The following is a 20,591-nucleotide window of genomic DNA, read 5'->3' as shown; positions in this document are numbered from 1 at the left end:
ACCAGCGTGGCTCAAACTGACTTCATGTCTCCTGGTGTGATGGACGGAGGACTAACATCACTTCTGTAGTATTCCTGTCAAAACTGCATAATCACAGTCAAATCATGAGAAAACATCAGGCAATCCAAACGCAGGGCATTCTAAAAAAACAACTGCCTTCCACTCTGGTTAAGGTGTGAAAGAGTAAGACAGAGGAACTTCCAGATTAGGGGAGACTCAAAAACATGACAACTAAATACAGAAAGTGATCATGGATGACATCCGGTGCCTTTTTCTTTTATTAAAAATATTAGTGGTGGCTGGCCGCAGTGGCTCATGCCTGTTATCCCAGCACTTTGGGAGGCCGAGGTGGGTGGATAACGAGGTCAGGAGTTCAAAATCAGCCTGGCCAACATAGTGAAACCCTGTCTCTACTAAAAATACAGAAACTTAGCTGGGTGTGGTGTTCCTATAGGACTACAGTAGCTCCTGTAGTCCCAGCTACTCAGGAGGCTGAGGCAGGAGAATCGCTTGAACCCGGGAGGCAGAGGTTGCAGTGAGCCGAGATTGCCCCATTGTACTTCCACCTGGGTGACAGTGCAAGACTCCATCTCAAAAAAAAAGCCAAGGTGTAAGGACTGCTTGAGGCCAGGAGTTCGAAACCAACCTGGGCAACACGGAGATACTCTGTCTCCACCAAAAAGTAATAATAATAATTAGTTGGGCGTGGTGCCATGTACCCATAGTCCCAGGGACTCAAGAGGCTGAGGTGAGAATGGCTAGGGCCCAAGAGTTCAAGGCTGCAATAAGCTATGGTCAGGCCACTGCACTCCAGCTTGGGTGACAAAGTGAGACCTTGTCTGAAAAAAAAAAAGTAATGGAACAACTGGTGGAATATCAATGAAACCTGGCTATTAACAGTACTCTACTGCCAAATTCTAATTCTGATAACCACTGCGGTATGTCGGAGCAGGTCCTCGTTTTGAGGAAACACACAGGTTCAGGTATAAGGGACATGATATATACAAATTAGTCACAAATGGTTCATTAAAAAAACCCAGTTGTTGTGACATTATAGTTATTGAGAGAAGATGACAAAGTAGGTATGATCCAACGTTAACAACTAGAGAACTCGGGTGAAGGTGACGTGCAAGACCTTTGTGTTGTTCTTGCAACTTAAAGTCAAATCATTTCAAAATAAAAGTCACCCTCCCCACCAAAAAATCATCATTTTTCAACTAATTACGTATCTAGGCAATTGTCATCAAGGAATGTTTAAACTGCTACATGTAAGAGCAACAGGACTTTTATAATGGTGAATCCACCTGATAGCAACGAAATTGATGACTTCTGACATTTAACAATAAAACTAGAACAACCAGACAACAGTGTGACTGCGATACAGAGGGAAGGGCACCACATCACCAACAAAGGATTCTTGTGAGGGGTGGGGAAGGAGAACCTGGTTTTTAGTCAAGCCTCCAGATCTGATTAATTCACAGAAAACATGGCGAGGCGGTGCGGGGGTGGGGGGGAGAATGAAGAAATTGCCACCATGAAGATACTTCTTGCTAAATCCAGAGAATATGAAATGTTCAATGAATAAATGATCCAGTTTTTCAACTTCTTTTTTTTTTTTTTTGGTAGGGAGAACTGTTAAGACTAAAGGAGGCTTAAAGCATATCAACCAAATGCAATGAACAATTTTGATTTTGATTCAAACTTTGTGAAGACACCTTTGAGACAATCTGAGAAAATCATCTATGGACCTGAGAAGGCATTGTGGGTGGTTCATTTTCTAAGATGTCCTCTGTTATCATATTTATTAAAATATTTATGAGTGACATGATAGCTAGGATTTGGTTTAAAATATTTTAAGGGAACAAAGTGGAATAAATACAACAAAATGGGCAAAATATCAATAATTCCTGAAGCCAGGTTATATTAGGTAGGAGTTTGTTACAGGAGTCTACTGCTTTTTTTTTTTTTTTGAGACAGAGTCTTGTTCTGTTGCCAGGTGCCAGACTGGAGTGCAGTGGCACGATCTCAGCTCACTGCAACCTCCACCTCCTGGGTTCAGGCAATTCTCCTGCCTCAGCCTCCCAAGTAGCTGGGACTATAGGCGCACGCCACCACACCCAGCTAATTTTTGTATTTTTTTTAGTAGAGACAGGGTTTCACCACGTTGGCCAGGATGGACCTGGTGATCTGCCCACCTCGGCCTCCCAAGGTGCTGGGATTACACAGGAGTCTACTTCTATGTATGTTTGACTTTTTTTTTTTTGGCTTTCACATTTTTCATCAATCCCTAGAATATTTTCATTAAATAAAGAAAAAACTCGGCTGGGCGCACTGGCTCAAGCCTGTAATCCAAGCACTTTGGGAAGCTGAGGAGGGCAGATCACCTGAGGTCAGAAGTTCCAGACCAGCCTGGTCAACATGAAAAACCCCATCCGTACTAAAGATACAAAAAGTAGCCGGGCTTGGTGATGGGCACCTATAATCCCAGCTACTTGGGAGGCTGACACAGGAGAATCACTTGAACCCGGGAGGCAGAGGTTGCAGTGAGCTGAGATCACACCATTGTACTCTAGCCTGGGCAACAAGAGTGAAACTTTTGTCTCCAAAAAGAAAGAAAGAAAAGAAAAAAGAAAAACTGGTCTTGAGAAACAACTAATTAAATATGACCACAACCCAGTGACCTCAGGCCTGCTAAAGACTCAGATCCCTCACAAATGAAGGTTCAGGCCACCCAACAGATGAGGGGCTGGCAAAGGGTGAGTGGAACTTAGAAGGGGCAGTAAAGACTTTAAGCCAACACCCTCCACAGGGTTTCACCACGTTGGCCAGGATGGACCTGGTGATCTGCCCGCCTCGGCCTCCCAAGGTGCTGGGATTACACAGGAGTCTACTTCTATGTATGTTTGACTTTTTTTTTTTTTTGGCTTCCACCCTCAACACCCTCCACATATATATGTATATACACACACACAATGTTTGCAGATATGAACCAACTTTTCTCCTACTAATTTACATAAATACAATTTATAACTTAAGATGTCAAATAGTCAGGTTAGACTGAACTTGAAGCTACTATCACCTAAAAAATGGACATAACGACTGAACGACTGATGGATGGGATGAGTGGACACAGTGTTAGTGGCTTCCCTACGGTTACTAACCTTTCAGTAACTTTCCCCAATGTTGCTCCCAACACTTCGAACACCAATTCTTTGCCTTTTTATGTTTATCTAGGGTGGTTTCTGTTTCACGATAGAGCCCTGACCTGCTTAAGGCTCCATTCCATGTTACCGAAGTCAGAAAATCCAGGCAGGTGACTGTTCCCCTGTGCAATGCTAACCATGCTTGCCTTTCAACTTGGGTCTCCTTCAGTAAAATTGCAAAGGGTTACTTGTCACACACCATCAAGAAACCAAGTGTCAACAGTACTGCTGCACACATGCCTCACACTCACACACACACCAGGAAGCCGGAGCTGAAATCTGAGAGCTAAGCTAGGCTGGTGGGTCTCCTCCACTGAGGCTGTCCATTTAGAACTCTGGGGAATGTGAAAATAATTTCCAATGCATAGTCCCACCCTAGGTTAGAAACTCTGGGACATGGAGCTCAGGGATTGATTTTTGTTTCAAGTTCCTTAGGTGATCTGGGCCAACCCCCTCATCTAACAGACAAGGAAACTGAGGCCTAGAGACAGGTAAGAAAAGAGTGGTTAATGAGGCTGGTGCTAAAATGCAGCCTTCTGGAATGCATGCCACATTGCCTCTCTAAGGGTTACTTCTTTGCACTAATTGTAAGACATCTAAGAAGGTGTTTACTCTGATTTCATATGCTCTACTGCATCGACACGTGTGCCTATGTGTCCCTTCTCACTTGCAAAATGGCCTACGAGTGTTAAACATTTTTTTTTTTTTTAATGGAGTCTCGCTCTGTTGCCCAGGCTGGAGTGCAATGGCGCAATCTCTGCTCACTGCAACCTCCGCCTCCTGGTCTGCCTCAGCCTCCTACGTAGCTAGGATTACAGGTGGTGTCACCACGCCCAGCTAATTTTTGTATTTTTTAGTAGAGACAGGGTTTCTCCTTATTGGCCAGGCTGAACTAGAACTCCTGACCTCAGGTGATCCACCTGCCTTGGCCTCCCAAAGTTCTGGGATTACAGGTGTGAGCCACCACTCCCAGCCTTGTCAAGCACTTCTGTGCTGGGAATGTTCTATGCTATACAATTTTCTTGATCACAATTCCCTGATAGTTGTCGTTTCACAGATGGGAGAAAAATATAGAGAGAAACTTGCCGCAAGTAATTGATCAACATGCAAATCTGACAGTTTGATTCCAGGGTTCCCATGCACAAAACCACTCCCAGGTTCACTCCATAGGGTGCTTAAAAAAAACAAATTTCAGGCCGGGTGCAGTGGCTCACGCCTGTAATCCCAACACTTTGGGAAGCCAAGGTGGGTGGATCACCTGAGGTCAGGAGTTTGAGACCAACCTGGCCAACATGGTGAAACCTTGTCTCTACAAAAAATACAAAAATTAGCTGGGCGCGGTGGTGGGCGCCTATAATTCCAACTACTCAGGAGGCTGAGGCAGGAGAACTGCTTGAACCCGGGAGGTGGAGGCTGCAGTGAGCCGAGATCGAGCTACTGCACTCCAGCCTGGATGACAGAGTGTAACTCTGTCTCAAAACAAAAACAAAAAAACAAAACAAAAAGGCAAAGCCCAGATTCTATGTAAAATTAGGAAATACAACACACAGCAAAGTTGAGTCATTGGCACCTGCTCTGGGTCCCCGGCTCTGCACAAGACCAGAAACCAGAGCTTACTGAGTCCCCCATTGGGAAAGACTAAGATTCTCAGACCACAGGCAAAACTGGCATACCCACGAGCACTTTTTCCCATGGCCGGTGTGCACAAACCATCCCACATGTTCCCACTTCAAAACAGAAGATTGCAAACAATGTGGCAGACGGCAACTGCCAACATAGTAACCGTTTCCCTAATTTCACAGTAACAGGATTCCAATGGCATTTGGGGATGAAAGCACTCAACTAAAATCCCAAAACTTCCACAACTAACTGTAGTTATGTTGGCTTGTAAGACTTAAGATGTTGGATAGGGCTTCCCAAAAATCTCCTTAAACAGGGCTGACCAAGCAGTAAGGTGTGCTGTTTGCCTCACCCCACTCCTTCCTCTTGCCTGGAATATGGGCATGATGGCTGGTGCTGTGTAAGAGTCACCTTGGACCATGAGTGACCCAGAAGAAGAAAGCCACAATCAGGATGTGAAACAAAGAATCTGGGTCCTTGGGCCACCCCACAAGCCTTGGACCAATGACCTATTTCACTTGAACATAAGCTATTTTATTGTCACTGTTGCTTTGCCATTTTTGTCAGATGCAACCAAACCCAATACCAACGCACCCACTGACCATTCCCAGGACCATTTCTCATGCTAAAGGAGGAATTCAAAGAAAAAGGCAATTTGCTGCCAAGGGAAACTGACCTTCTACTCCTACAACTGGGGAACAAGCAAACAGTCCTTAGGAAGTGATGTCTCCGCTTCTTATATCAGCTGGACTGAACCAAGTGTGGAGGTGATCATGAGTTCCAACCCCATGATGTCATCAGTTTACCAGCAATAAAAGGGGACGCAATGACAGCTTTTAGGTGGAAGATCAGCTCTTAGGTTAAGAGCCCACTTCTTCCTTCTCAGCATCCAGGTGCTGTTTCTCCCATGTGATGCCCCACTGCTATGGTTACTTTCGTTGCAAAACATTCACACTGGTGAATTCTTTAGAGGGAAACTGTCCTCCTGAAGGTTTTAGGTTCCCAGTCCAGAACCAGCACTACCAAAAGCTATACACGTCTATCATTCTCAGGCAACACCTGCAAGTAAGGATCACACATCTGGCTGCTTCAAGGCTCCCAGACTCTCCAGGGTCCTAGAAAGCACTGCTGCTTCCTCACCAGAGACTGAACTCACGCAGGACCAAAGTCACCCTTTGCAGCTGGGCTTTTGTTGTTCTGAGGAACTCACCAACTATAAGGCCAACTTCCATTTGGAATGTGCTCTGGTTGTACTTTACTCTCTTAAGAATGTGCTTGCCTGCTACTCTGTTGGAAACGCTCTGTGTTACATTGGAAGGACAGTATAGAAATATGTTCATTTCAAAGAATCACTTCTGTTTAATTAAAGTCATTCACATACTTTTATTAAAGCACAGTTGGGCATTTTATACAAAATTACCAGTTTTGTTATCAGGTCAGTTTTAAAGTAGGGTGCAATATATATACACGTATATAACATATATGTATATATTATATATTGAAAATGTAAAACATATACTTTTATATACATATATGTGTATATATAAAAATATATGCATGTATAAATACAATACTTTCCCTAAAAAATTATTTAATTAAGCCAGAAGTACCATTATCTATCCTAACATTTAAAAAACAGAAACAAGCTGGGTGTACTGGTACATACCTGCAGTCCCAGCTACTCGGGAGGCTGAGGCAACAGGATCACCTGAGCCCAGGTGTTTGAGACCAGCCTGGGCAACGTAGTAAGAACCCATCTCCAAAACAGAAACAAAAACAAAAACCCTCGACTTAAAGTCAATGAAAAAAAAAGTCCTTCATGTATATGCATAAACTCATTTTATGCAGATATTTCCCAAAAATGGCTGTAATATCTCCCATCCCCCATGCTATTCTCCAAGGTGACCTTGCCACTCCTTTTATCAAGGGGCTGCGGGGAGAGGCCCATGCTCCTTCCCTTTGAATCTGAGTGGGCTTGTGACTACTTTGATGGAATACAGTGTCACTAAGTGACTGTGACTCCTGAGCTAAGAGCTCAAAAAAGGTAACACAGTTTCTGCCTGGTTCTCTGGGGGAAGCCAATTACCACTTAAGAAGTTCAGCTCCTCTGAAGCTGCCATTCTCGAGAGGACACACAGCCCCTCCAGCCATCAACCCAGATGAGTTCCCAAGCCTACAGCCAATGCCAACCGTCATTGCGCAAGCGAGCCACCTTGGACCGCTCACCTGATTCATTAAGCCTTCACAGGAATGCAGCCCTAGAAGACATGTGACCAAAATCAAAGAAGACCCCAGGCAAAGAACTACCCGGCTGAGCCCTCCCCAAATCCCTGAGCCACAGAACGAGGCAGCGGTTGGAAGCCACCTGGAGGGGATTTGTTATGTACAGCAGCCACCAGCACACCAGTCTGCCTGGGGAAAGTCTCCATCATCAAACTGTCTTGTCCCGGATGTTCTAAAATTTCTGGATTTAAACCAACCAACCAACAAAACTAGAGCTGGGCGTGGTGGCAGACACTTGTAGTCGCAGCTACTCAGGAGGCTGAGGTGGGAGGATCACTTGAGCCCAGGGGTTTGAGACCAGCATGGGCAACATCCCAAGACCCCATCTCCAAAAAAGCCAACCAAACAAAACACTGGAAGCAAACGGCGTCCAAAACAAATACTCCAAAACTCAGGAAGTCAGGAGAATTTGGAAATAAGTTCCTAGAACGGGATGAGAAAATGGAGGCTTTAAGTGAAAGGGTGAGCAAATAAAAATATGAAAGAGAGTAGAATTGAGAGAGACAGAAACAAACATTCCCAGGGAAGAGTCTCCTTGGTTAAGCAAATGGATGTTCCATGACCAAAATGACTTTGTTCCCCCTCATCTGCCCACTCCACTCCCAATTTTTTCAGATTTATTTTCATTTTTCCTGAATACACACACGGAGTCTAGTTGAGAAGGTGGGGGCAGGCTCTGAAGGGGTGCGTGCAGAGGGGGTGTGTCTGTGGCATGAGGGCAGGTACTGACCCACATGTTAGCAGAAACGGAGAGTCAAAAGAGAAAAGATACTCGGTCAACTTACCTACATCTGCCTTGACCTCAACATTCTCAAATACAGAACCAGCCAGTGCTGTGTGGTCTGGTAGAGAAAGAAGCCATGACTGCCTCCATGTCTCGGGTGCTTGGAGCTTCTCCATGGTGCCAAGAGCAACAGTTCAGTGCAGAACTCAGTCTCCATAAAGGTGAGTACAAGAGGTGCACTCAGAATACAACCAGGTTTTATTTAAGTTCTTTTTTATTTTCCTCCACGCTGGCAAAAGTTCCGAGGGAGCCTAAACTTTTGTAAACATTTTAACTATCCCTCTTACCCACCCCCCACTTTTGAATTTACAAAGCAAAGGAGAGTAGGAGCCCTAATTTTTTAATGGTTTCCTCTCCCCTCATGCTATTTGATCCAAAAAGTATATACAATTTTGTAGCAGTCTCTGTATAGTTATTGTACATGTTTAGAAGGGAGGGAGGCAAGAAGGGATAGGGATAATGGTGATCCAAAATAATAAAAATAGAAGCCAAATATAATACTCCAAACCCAAACTGCTCTCAGAGCAACTCCAGCCTTCTTCAGGCAACAATGACAGGAAGCAAAGGTGCTTTTCCAGGGGCTGCCCAGACCACAGCACCTCTGGCACAGGCACAGCTGCCCAATGACTCCAACCCAGTGTGTGTGGCAATTCCAGGTGATATTTGGTAGGGGTTTGGTGGAGACAGGAAGAGTATTTGTTTATAAATAGGGCTTGAGCACATTTCTACTTGAAGTGAAAAGTATTAGGAGGCCATGACCAGAAGCCAGGTCAGGCTTCCTGCTCCCGTTTTCGCCCATCCCCTCCAGCCCACTGCATCCTCCTGTATGGTGGATTCCATGGATGAAGGTCTTAAAGATGGTCAGCTTTTGTATGTTCTCTTTTCAGAAAAGGCAAGCAACTTGCCATCCCAGAATCTTTAAACAAAACCTTTTCCAGGCTACAGCAAGACACACACGCAATGCTCTGAGGAACCAGATGAAATTCCAGGCTTTTATCGGAAGCAAAAGTTTATCCCTATCCAAAAATGAAATTATACAAATTCATACATATGGTAAAGATCCTAGCTGCCTCTTAAACGAGACAAATTTTCAGCAGAAGGGCCCAAAACAAACTGGTCCTAGTCCTCTGAAGTAAAAATATGTATGGGAAAAATCAGTTTTTGTAAGAAAGAAAAATTAAGAATCGTCTCTCTCCCAGGCCATAGGGCTTCCTTTGTCCAATCAGGTTGGAGTATGCCAGGGGAGATCAGCTTGCTCAGAAGTCACCATCTAATGAAGAAAAACATAAATTTTTTCAGAGAAAGGATGCTCAGAAAGAACAGTTGAGGAGTGTGTAACATCAAACCAATCCAACCTCATCATAACCCCACTCAGGGCCTCTCTGATGCAATCCCAAAGTTAGCAGTGGCAATGCAACTTTCAGACTGGGAGAGCTCTGACTGCCTGTTAGATACCCGAGTCACAGTCCGTGGGGTGTTTCGTTGCTGGCCATTGTCTATTAATCATTAACTCTCTTCATGATTGCACCAGTTAGACCTCTTGCCCTGATGGGGGAAAAAGAAGAAGAAAAAACAAAATAGAAGAAAAAAGTGACAAGAGAAAGCAAGCTGCTAATGGCTGATCCCAACACACTTTCTGGGAGACAGTAGATGAAATCACAGTACAGTGAACACATGCTGCCTAAAATCAGCCTTGTTGGGGAGTACTCCCAACTGCCACCCCCAAGACACATGGTCCAGTCCACTTATCTATAGTCTGAGATGTTCACCAACAAAAATGGATTAAAGAATCTTGGACACAAAGGGCCAAAAGAAAAAGCCTGAGATGATCGGTTCTGTGATTTGTTGCAGAGTGATAAAGAGTAAATGGTGAGTAAGTGTCGTGTCCAAAAGTGGAGACTCCACGGTCAGCAGACAGGAGAGGGCAGTACAACGGCAGGCGCTCAGTAGTCATCCAACGTCTCGATTTCACCCATGTTGAGTCGCTCCGATGATGCATTGACTGAGAATCCTGCAGAAAAAAACTGGCTATGAGTGACCACACCCAGGCAACCAAGTGGCTCAAAATCTAGGCAGTGAGATGGAATATAAGTCTTTGTTTTTGAGACAAGGTCTCACTCTGTCACCCAGGCTGGAGTGCAGTGGCGTGATCTTGGCTCACTGCAACCTCCACCTCCTGGGTTCAAGTGATTCTCATGCCTGAGCCTCCCAAGTAGCTGGGATTACAGACACATGATACCACACCTGGCTCAGTTTTCTGTATTTTTAGTAGAGACAGGGTTTCACCATGTTGGCCAGGCTGGTCTTGAACTCCTGACCTCAAATGATCCACCCGCCTTGACCTCCCAAAGTGCTGGGATTACAGGCGTGAGCCACTGCACCTGGCTGGTCTTTCGTTTTTGAGTATACCATAGGAGTACTACGGGGAGACAAAATAAAGGTCACAGTAGTAGCTTTCTGTTCTTCCAAGGAGAGAGATTCTTTATTTTCTTAAGGTTCTGGTATAACTCAATTAGGAAGGAAAATAAAACAAAATATCACCAATTAAAAAGAACTGCAAACCACTGCCTTGGAGAATCAGAGAAAAAAATGGGATGTGGGTGTGTGCCAAGGATGGCCTGGGCTGACCCTGGGGGAAGTTCATGCAGGAGGTCTACCTTAAAAGAAATGGAGGTGGACAGGGGGTCTACCATGGGGTGATATACACACTAAGTACTTTGTAGCTACTTGACCACATGACTTTGAAATCTGAGTTGGATTAATACCCCTTCAAACCCAAACCCTCTTTAATAGGAATACTTTCTCCCACCAGTCAAAAACTTTATGAAAGTTCTGGGCCAGAGCTTTTGATACTCAGGGATGACAGGCTTCACAAGGAAGACACACTATACATCCTTAGAGCCCTCACATATTCTCTCTTTCCCACAGTAGACAGAGCAAGAAGATTAAAGTACTTTATCTACTATAGCTGCAAAGGAAAGTATTTCAGTTAGCAACATTTGATTAACCAAAATGGAATTTGGCTTAGAAAAAGCAGTACGAGCATATCCATTGAAGGAAATAAGCAGTACTGACAAACAAGACTGAGATTTGAAAACCTAATGCTCACTGGGCCTGGTGGAGGCGGAGGTGTGTGGATTACTTGAGGCCCGGAGTTCGAAACCAGACTGGCCAACATGGTAAAACCCTGTCTCCACTTAAAATACAAAAAAAATTAGCTGGGTGTGATGCTGCACGTCTGTAATCCCAGCTACTCGAGTGGCCGAGGCAGGAGAATCACTTGAACCCAGGAGGCGGAGGTTGTAGTGAGCTGAGATCACATCACTGCACTCCAGCCTAGGAAACAGAGCAAGACTCTGTCTCAGAAGCAAAAACAAAAACAAAACGTAAAGCCAAATTATCGCATGTATGTAATTTTTCCAAAATTACAATTAGAAGTTGATAAAAATTGTGATGAACAATACCTCTTTAAACTGAGTGACTCCCAAAAACGTTCCAGGTCCTTTACCTTGAATGAAATCCCAAACTGTTTTAGGAGCTATTTGAATACCAAAAAGTAAACAGGCAATGTCCTTATTCTAAAAGCAGTTCTGTTAATACTAGCTGGGTTTTTTGCAGCCTCTTTTTTGTTTTTTAATGTTCAAGTTTTCAAATAAATACACACCCGAAATGTAACAGTAATAAACAAAAATGCCTTAAATAAAAATACCTTAATTAACTGGCTCAAAAATATCATGATTCAAAAAAATAAAGATGCCTATTTATTAACCAAAAAAGCTGTGGTACAAACTGCTTACGAGGCCAAATACAGGGAGAGGCTAGGATTCCAAACCCCATCCTGAGTTTGACCCCATCAACTATGTTCCCATAACCCAACTATGTTCCCATTTTTTTCCCCTTGAAAATAATGAAAGCCTCAATGTTTGCGTGTGTGTGTGTGCGTGTGTGTGTACGTGTGTGTGTGTGTGTGTGTTTAAAGATAGTGTCTCACTCTGTCACCCAGGCTGGAGTGCAGTGTTGGAATCTTGGCTCACTGCAACCTCTACCTCCAGGGCTGAAGTGATCTTCTCACCACAGCCTCCCCAATAGCTGGGACTACAGACGTGTGTCACCACACCCAAATAATTTTTATATTTTTTGTAGAGACAGGGTTTTGGCATGTAGCCCAGGCTGGTCCTGAACACCCGGATTCAAGTGATCTGCCCACATCACCCTCCCAAAGTGCTGGGATTACAGGCGTGAGCCACCATGCCTGGCTCTAACATTTATTTTTAAAGTAACAGTTAATTAGGTAAGTACAAGAACCTAAAGGTCAAACCGTCTATGAAATAAACTATTACTCTATTTTGAGGCAAGTTTTTTCATTGACTTCATGTATAACTTAAGAACAGATAGGGGCCGAGTGCGGTGTCTCACGCCTGTAATACCAGCACTTTGGGAGGCGGTGGCGGGTGGATCATGAGGTCAAGACATTGAGATCATCCTGGTCAACATGGTGAAACCCCGTCTCTACTAAAAATGCAAAAAATTAGCTGGGCATGATGGCGCGTGCCTGTAATCCCAGCTAATCAGGAGGCTGAGGCAGGAGAATTGCCTGAACCCAGGAGGTGGAGGTTGCAGTGAGCTGAGATAGCGCCATTGCACTCCAGCCTGGGTAACAAAAGTGAAACTCTGTCTCAAAAAAAAAAAAAAAGAACAGATAAAATGTGATAAAAGGCAATAATGAACTATATGCAATAGAAGTGGAAATGAAATTTTAAAAACTAAATTAATTTTATTCATGGAAAGACAGGAAGGGAAAAGTCTGTGGCCAAAAACATGTTGATTAATACATTAATTATTGGTCTAGGCTTTTAGCAAACAGACATGTTCTCATTTACCTGTCATTTTAAAAACCAGCAGAGAAATGCATTCATACTTTCGGCTGAATGCTATTCTTTATCAAATTCAGCCATTTGATGGAAAGGAAAGTTCTGGGTACCATGAAACACAAGGCAATACAAACAAGGATTCAATCCATTATGCCTGGCTCTAAAGATGACATTCTGTGAAGTTCAGAACATAGTCTGACTCCTTTAAGATTTGTGAGATGGTTCTTATAAGAAAAGTCTAGGGAAAAACTGTATTGTGTGTTTATTACATCTGAATGCCGGTTGCTGATTCACAATGACCGCCTGAGGAACTCTAAAAAAACAGGAAGCCACTGAAGAATACTGACAATTAAAATAAGGCAGTGGCGCCCTCTGCTGGTTCGTTTCAGAAGCAAGTTTCCTTTCAATTAATGACTGCTTTTTCAATGAAGACTTCCTATTCTTGCATTTTATGCATGGGGAATGTGTAGCTAATGGATAGTTATTAATTTTTTCTCAGTATATAAATTATATTAAATATGTAAATTAAAAAATAATAAATGAAAATGAAATGAGTAAGTATAGGACAAAAAAGCAATTATGAGAGGAACTTCTAGAGTGAGGTTTAGGTGAGCAGTAATTTTCATCAAACGGTTCATGTGAAAGCCCACCTCAGTGAGTATCCCCAATACTTTGTTCAATGTTTGCTTTTCTTCCCCTTCAAGGTATATGGATTCCTTAAAACTCTATTCCTAGTATGACCTATCTCCCACTCCCTTGTAGTGAGGTTTTCTTAAGTTCCTTCCTTTTTTAGATCTATAATAAAAGATGGGATCCAAAGGAATATTTAAGTCCAAATGGTCTGACCTCATTTTCAGAGAGTAACCTTTTCCCTAACAGCCTACCCTCAAGTCCCAAAGCTTCTTAGCTAGCACTCACACTTACAATTTAAGCAACGTTTTGAAAATCTATTCACCTATTTCCATACAAATTGGATAAAATTTCAGGCCACTCCATTTACCCTTAACATCAACTTTTGAGACAAGCAGAGGAAAACGGAATTGTACCAGATCTACAAGTTCGCAAACCCAACTTTTAGGCACCAATTCTTCGTTATTATTGTTTTTAAATGATTATTATTTTTTGAGATGGAGTCTCATTCTGTTGCATAGGCTGCAGTGCAGTGGCGCAATCTCAGCTCTCTGCAACCTCTGCCTTCCAGGCTCAAGTGATTCTCCTGCCTTAGCCTTCCAAGTAGCTGGGATTACAGGCGCCCACCACCACGCCCAGCTAATTTTGTATTTTTAGTAAAGACAGGGTTTCACCATGTTGGCCAGGCCGGTCTCAAACTCCTGACCTCAAGTGATCCACCTGCCTTGCCTCAGCCTCCCAAAGACATGAGTCACCACTTCTGGCTTCAGGCACTGATTCTAAAGGACAGTCCTGTAAGTTAGATTTTACTGTCATGTTGTTTTCACCAGGGCAGGAAGGCTCTGAAGGAAAGAGAAGATCCACCAGGGCAGAGTAAGGTTACCACCTGCCTCTCTCAGGCACTTCATGATGTCAAATGCAACCCAGTCAGCACTCAAGACACCATATGCAACCCAGTCAGCACTCAAGACACCATCCCATTCCTCTCAGCCTGCTCCATGTTCCGCTGCTTATCATTTCACAGCAAATGGCAACACCATCCATCCATCCTGCTTTCCAAGCCTGAGACCTTCCCACTCTTCTTGTCCAGCTAATTCTATCCCTGACATTTCTGAACTCCATCTAACTCCTTTTCATTCCCACTACCAAAACCCTATTCCAAGTCACTGGTCTATACTGCAGCCTCCTCACTGTTCTGCCCTCGTGACAGGACAATATCCGGAACTTCCATCTTTGCTAATATAATCTATCACAGACAACATGGTTTTACAGCAACTAAATAGAAAATAATTTCAGGGCCAAGCATGGTGGGTCACACCTCGAATTCCAGCACTTTGGAAGGCCAAGTGGGCAGATCACCTGAAGTCAGGAGTTCAAGACCAGCCCAGCCAACATGGCAAAAGCTCGTCTCTACTAAAAATACAAAAATTAGTTGGGCATAGTGGCATGTGCCTGTAGTATCAGCTACTCCAGAGGCTGAGGCAGGAGAATCGCTTGAACCCAAGAGGTGGAGGTTGCAGTGAGCCAAGATCACGCCACTGCATTCCAGCCTGAGCAAGAGTGAGACTCTGTCTTGAAAAAATGAAAAAAAAAAAAAACAAAAAACACATAATTTTAGTTTCATCACTTTTGCAAAAAACATGGGCAGCCTATACTGTTTGTTATTCCTGAAACAATATTCCCCATCCTTCCTGCCATTCTTTCAAAGCCGAAATTCAGATGTACGCTTTTCCAAAAAGCTAGAGTTCAGTGACCCATACCTCAGTCTCTCAAGTAGCTGTGACTATCAGTGTGCACCACCATGCCTGGCTGTTTTTAAATTTTTTGTAGCAATATGGTCTCGCTATGTTACCCCAGCTGGTCTCAAACTCCTGGCCTCAAGTGATCTGCCCACCTCAGATTCCCAAAGTGCTGGGATTACAGGAGTGAGCCACTGTGCCCAGCCTGCCCGGCATGGTCCATAATGCTAGACTAAAATAGCCATGGGTAACAGAGAGGGGTGGAACGAAAACAGCCCTGTTCTGAAATCTCAGCCTTCCATAGCCAAAAGCTACGTAATGCTGGGAAATGTTCTGAATCTCTGAGTCTTGGTCTACTCATCATTAGTAACACTGGGATGTCACCTCATAAGGCAAAGTAATTGATAATTTTATGATGTACAGAGTGATTACGAACACATACTGGTTCTTTTCTTGGAGCACCTGATCGGATTAATGGTCTGCTTTCAATACAAATAAGCATTTAAGTTTTTTAACATACATTTAGTATCATCCATTATTAGCATCATTTTCCAATTAAATTACTAAATATCCTCCAGGGAAATTCATATTAAATATAAAACAATGCTTTAAAGTTTAAAGCACCATACAGTATAAGTTGTTATTACATGAAGCATAGCTCCTGCACTGAGATACCCAGTAAATACTGGCTACTTATTTTGAACCAGTTAAAACATTAGTTATTGATAAAAAGAAATATTTCCCTTCTTCAAAAACAATGCTTCATGGAAATTCACACAGGATAATGGCTATCACCTGCACCCCTCCAACACACAGCTGAGACTTTAGGACTGTGCTCACCTAATAAACTGGGATCTGCTCGGACCATCTTCTGCTTTTTCTTCTTCTTGCCACTCTGCACAGCCTCAAAATTGGATTGTTGGTTGTTGCTTTGATTGGTTTGAAATACTGAATGGAGTGTACTGTGGTTCATCCCCCACACAGAGTCCTGTGAAATAAGCAGCATGACTGAGATTATGCAGCAGATTCAGACTTGGTTCACCCTAGGAAAATGCTTGGCTTGTCCTCACCTTATCAAGTATGAGCTTAAAAACAGAAAAAACAAAAAGCTTATCACATGTTCTAATAATAAAACCAATAGGCCACTGAGCCACCATTTTCCTCTATTTAGACTAAGACATCCCATTCAGGCTCTGTGCCTCCACAAAGCCTTTCCTGGTAACTCTGGTTTCCACCCTGCTGTGACAGCAGAACTTCTCTACTATGTATATATCGTCTGTACCAAACACCAGGACACGAATATAGCAAATAATCATGAGCAGACTACTGCACTCTAGCAATATACACCTCTCACCTAACCAAGAGCAGAAAGTCCCTTTGTTCCCTATGCCCCAGGACAGAGAGGACAGGGGTGGCATATTACCAAACAAGGTTAAAGTTGCGTATCTTCTTCCTATCAGCAATCCCAGAAGGGATCTGGCCCCAAAATATTCTCTGTGTAATTTCTACCAACTGGTTACACTACGAAATTGCCTATTAGCCCTTCATGCCTACTTGTGGCTCTTATTAGCACACTTCATTTTAACTTGGGATCTCCAATGAGCCAGTTAAGGCACAGGTGGTAGTAGTGAGGGAGGAGTGGTAAAAGTCTGTGGAAGAACAAGCCTGGTGTGATGTATGCGTGCGTGTGGCCCATGGATTCATATGCTTACTGGGCTTCCACCTTCCTGTTTTAGCCCACAGAGGAGCCATTTCACAAATACAAAGAGCCTTCTGTATTGCTATATGATGCCTTCTCTTTAAAATATTTTTCCTAGTGTTCAGGTGTTAACATCTTTCACTTTCCTTCAATTTATGCCTGTTGAATGTTAAATGCCTTGTACTTCTCTGTATTGTCTACATCCTAGGAATTGACCCATAATGAATATTGATTATCTCTAGAATAATAATTAGAGTAAAGGATATGAATATCTTTAAAGCCCTTCCATGAGCCTTACCAACTTGCCTTTCAGAAAACTTGTACAATTGAGTCTCACAGATTCTGTATTTGTGAATTCACCTACTTGTTAAAACGTATTTGTAACCCCAAAATGAATCCCTGTAGTGCTTTTATGGTCATTCTGGGAATGCACATACTCAGATCCAAAAACATGAGATGCTAAAGGCATACATTCCCAGTCAAGGTAGAACAAGGAAACAATACCTTCTTGTTATAGTTCTCAATACTGCCAGCAAGTATCCTTTTTGTGGTCTATTTAGTGCCCTATTTTCCTAATTTTTTTGCTTTTTGTTAATAATTTCACTTTTTTTTCCTTTTTTAGAGTCTTGCTCTGTCACCCAGTCTGGAGTGTAGTGGCACAATCTCAGCTCACTGCAACTTTTGCCTCCTGGGTTCAAGCAATTCTCCTGCCTTGGCCTCCCAAGCAGCTGGGATTACAGGTATGTGCCACCATGCCTGGCTAATTTTTGTATTTTTAGTAGAGAAGGTGTTTCACCATGTTGGCCATGCTGGTCTTAAACTCCTGACCTCATGATTCACCTGCCTCGGCCTCCCAAAGTGCTGGGATTACAGGTGTGAGCCATGGGATTTCACTGTTTAAAGTGGACCTCAACTGTAGTGCTGAAGAACTGGTTGGTGTTCCTAAGCACAGGAAGGCTGTGTTGTGAGGTGCCTTAGGAAGAAAATATGTATGCTAGATAAGCTTTAGTTGGGCATGAATAATAGAGCTATTGGTTATGAGTTCAATGTTAGTGAATCAATCAATACATATTAAATGAGGTGTCTTTAAAGAGACACCCACATAAAACAAGGTTATATAATAATCGGTGACAAAAGTGTTTTGACTAGAGGTTTACGGGAACCTAATCCGGTATAACCCCTAGGAGGTCAGTATTTGCTCAGATTTCATTTATATTTTCTGTTCAGTACTTGCTCTCATTATTCACAGTAGTTATATTCTATAAAGTCCCCATGAACTTCCGTAAACTTGTAAGTTTGTGGGGACTTCATAGAACATAACTACTGTGAATAATGAGAATCCCTGCTGCATCTTTTACAACCCCAACAGCAACGTGAACTATCTGGCATGCTGCAGTGTTGTCAGTACTAAGAACAGTGCATCCTGAACACTGGAGAATTCAACATTTTAAGTTTTAACTTTTCCTTTTTTTTTTTTGAGATGGAGTTTTGCTCTTGTTGCCCAGGCTGGAGTGCAACGGTGCGATCTTGGCTCACCGTAACCTCCGCCTCCCGGGTTGAAGCAATTCTCTTGCTTCAGCCTCCCGAGTAGATGGGATTACAGGCATGTGCCACCACGCCCGGCTAATTTTGTATTTTTAATAGAGACAGGGCTTCTCCATGTTGGTCAGGCTGACCTGAAGCTCCTAACCTCAGATGATCTGCCCGCCTCAGCCTCCCAAAGTGCTGAAATTACAGGTGTGAGCCATCGCACCTGGCCAAGTTTTAACTTTTCAAAACTAGATCTATGGGTTTGACATGTTGGAATTTGCAATCTAACAATGACACATATACAAATCAAGAAAAATGGAACTGGTAAAGCCAGTGTTAAAATGAATAACTGTACTTGCTATTTGGGAGATACACTAAGGTACCTGCAGATATAATTTGAAAATATGAAGTCTACGCATTTTTTAATGCGTGGTTATTGGATATACAAAAATGGTACCTTTGCATTAATTTTCATTTCTCTGGTTACTTGACATTTAAAGGTATTAATCCTCAGAGGTACTTCATACACGATGCTACTTTATACCTGCTGCTGTGACTGCGGCTGCTGCTGTGGCGGTGGCTGCTGCTGTTGCTGTTGCTGCTGCTGACGCTGCTGGTTGGCTTTCTGTTTGGCACGACGCTCAAGGAACTGCTTGGCAAACTCCTTGGCCTCAGAAGTATCTCCCAAATAGGCCCTGATATAATCATGGACCTCATAAGGAGATTCTACTTCTTTCAGGAAAGAAACAAATGTGGGAACTGCAAGATGAGAGGGGAGAAGACAAGAGTAACAAAGAAATAATGAAAGACAACATATAAAAATCAGTCTCCATTTTTAATACATCTTTGCACCTAATCAGACATTAATGACAGAAACTTGGTAAGTATGCAGTAATTGTGTTTAAATATTCTTTAAACTACCTTACAGAAATGAAAAAAAAAACCACTATCATCACAATGCCCATATCATATGCTTAATTTCACTGAACGTTATATTGACTACACACTATCATCACAATGCCCATATCATATGCTTAATTTCACTGAACGTTATATTGACTACACACTATCATCACAATGCCCATATCATATGCTTAATTTCACTGAACGTTATATTGACTACACACTATCATCACAATGCCCATATCATATGCTTAATTTCACTGAACGTTATATTGACTACACACTATCATCACAATGCCCATATCATATGCTTAATTTCACTGAACGTTATATTGACTACACACTATCATCACAATGCCCATATCATATGCTTAATTTCACTGAACGTTATATTGACTACACACTATCATCACAATGCCCATATCATATGCTTAATTTCACTGAACGTTATATTGACTAAACACTATCATCACAATGCCCATATCATATGCTTAATTTCACTGAACGTTATATTGACTAAACACTATCATCACAATGCCCATATCATATGCTTAATTTCACTGAACGTTATACTGACTACACACTATCATCACAATGCCCATATCATATGCTTAATTTCACTGAATGTTACACTGACTACACACTATCATCACAATGCCCATATCATATGCTTAATTTCACTGAACGTTATATTGACTAAACACTATCATCACAATGCCCATATCATATGCTTAATTTCACTGAATGTTATATTGACTAAACACTATCATCACAATGCCCATATCATATGCTTAATTTCACTGAATGTTATATTGACGAAACACTATCATCACAATGCCCATATCATATGCTTAATTTCACTGAACGTTATATTGACTACACACTATCATCACAATGCCCATATCATATGCTTAATTTCACTGAATGTTATATTGACGAAACACTATCATCACAATGCCCATATCATATGCTTAATTTCACTGAACGTTATACTGACTAAACACTATCATCACAATGCCCATATCATATGCTTAATTTCACTGAACGTTATATTGACTAAAACAGTTACTTGACTAAGGCTGGAAGAAATCTGGGGATTCATTCTTTCTCTCCTGAAGAATAGCCAAATTCAATCAATATTTATTAACTCCTATGAAGTACGCCAGGCACTACAACATATACTAAAGAAAACAGCTATATCCTCCTGGAACTTTCAACCCACTGAGATGTTTGAGAGAGAAATCAAATGGAAAATGTAAGCAGTGTGTGGTACAGGACAAAAGCATGAGCATCAGAGTTAGACAAACATGGATTTAAAACCTGACTCTG

General features: G+C 42.4%; 1 protein-coding gene across 9 annotated transcripts in view; it reads right to left on the bottom strand.

The window, feature by feature from the left end:
• Nucleotides 1-8,086: 8,086 nt before the first annotated feature.
• Nucleotides 8,087-20,591, bottom strand: part of GIGYF2 (GRB10 interacting GYF protein 2) — a 167,262-nt gene continuing 154,757 nt past the window's right edge. For all 9 annotated transcript variants that reach the window (XR_013519161.1, XM_008999715.6, XM_002749903.7 and 6 more), the window contains 3 exons: nt 18,904-19,118; nt 15,971-16,118; nt 8,087-9,901 (listed from right to left, as the gene is read on the bottom strand). Coding sequence is in view for 8 of the 9 variants with exons in the window: in XM_008999715.6 (XP_008997963.3) it covers nt 9,834-9,901; nt 15,971-16,118; nt 18,904-19,118 (431 nt within the window). In the remaining variant the exon portion in view is untranslated. The remainder of the gene's footprint in view (nt 9,902-15,970; nt 16,119-18,903; nt 19,119-20,591) is intronic.

Source organism: Callithrix jacchus, chromosome 6 (assembly GCF_049354715.1).
Source record: "Callithrix jacchus isolate 240 chromosome 6, calJac240_pri, whole genome shotgun sequence".
NCBI classification, from domain to species: Eukaryota; Metazoa; Chordata; class Mammalia; order Primates; family Cebidae; genus Callithrix; species Callithrix jacchus.
The sequence above is the reverse complement of the archived record's forward strand: the minus strand, read 5'-3'. Positions and strand labels throughout refer to the sequence as shown.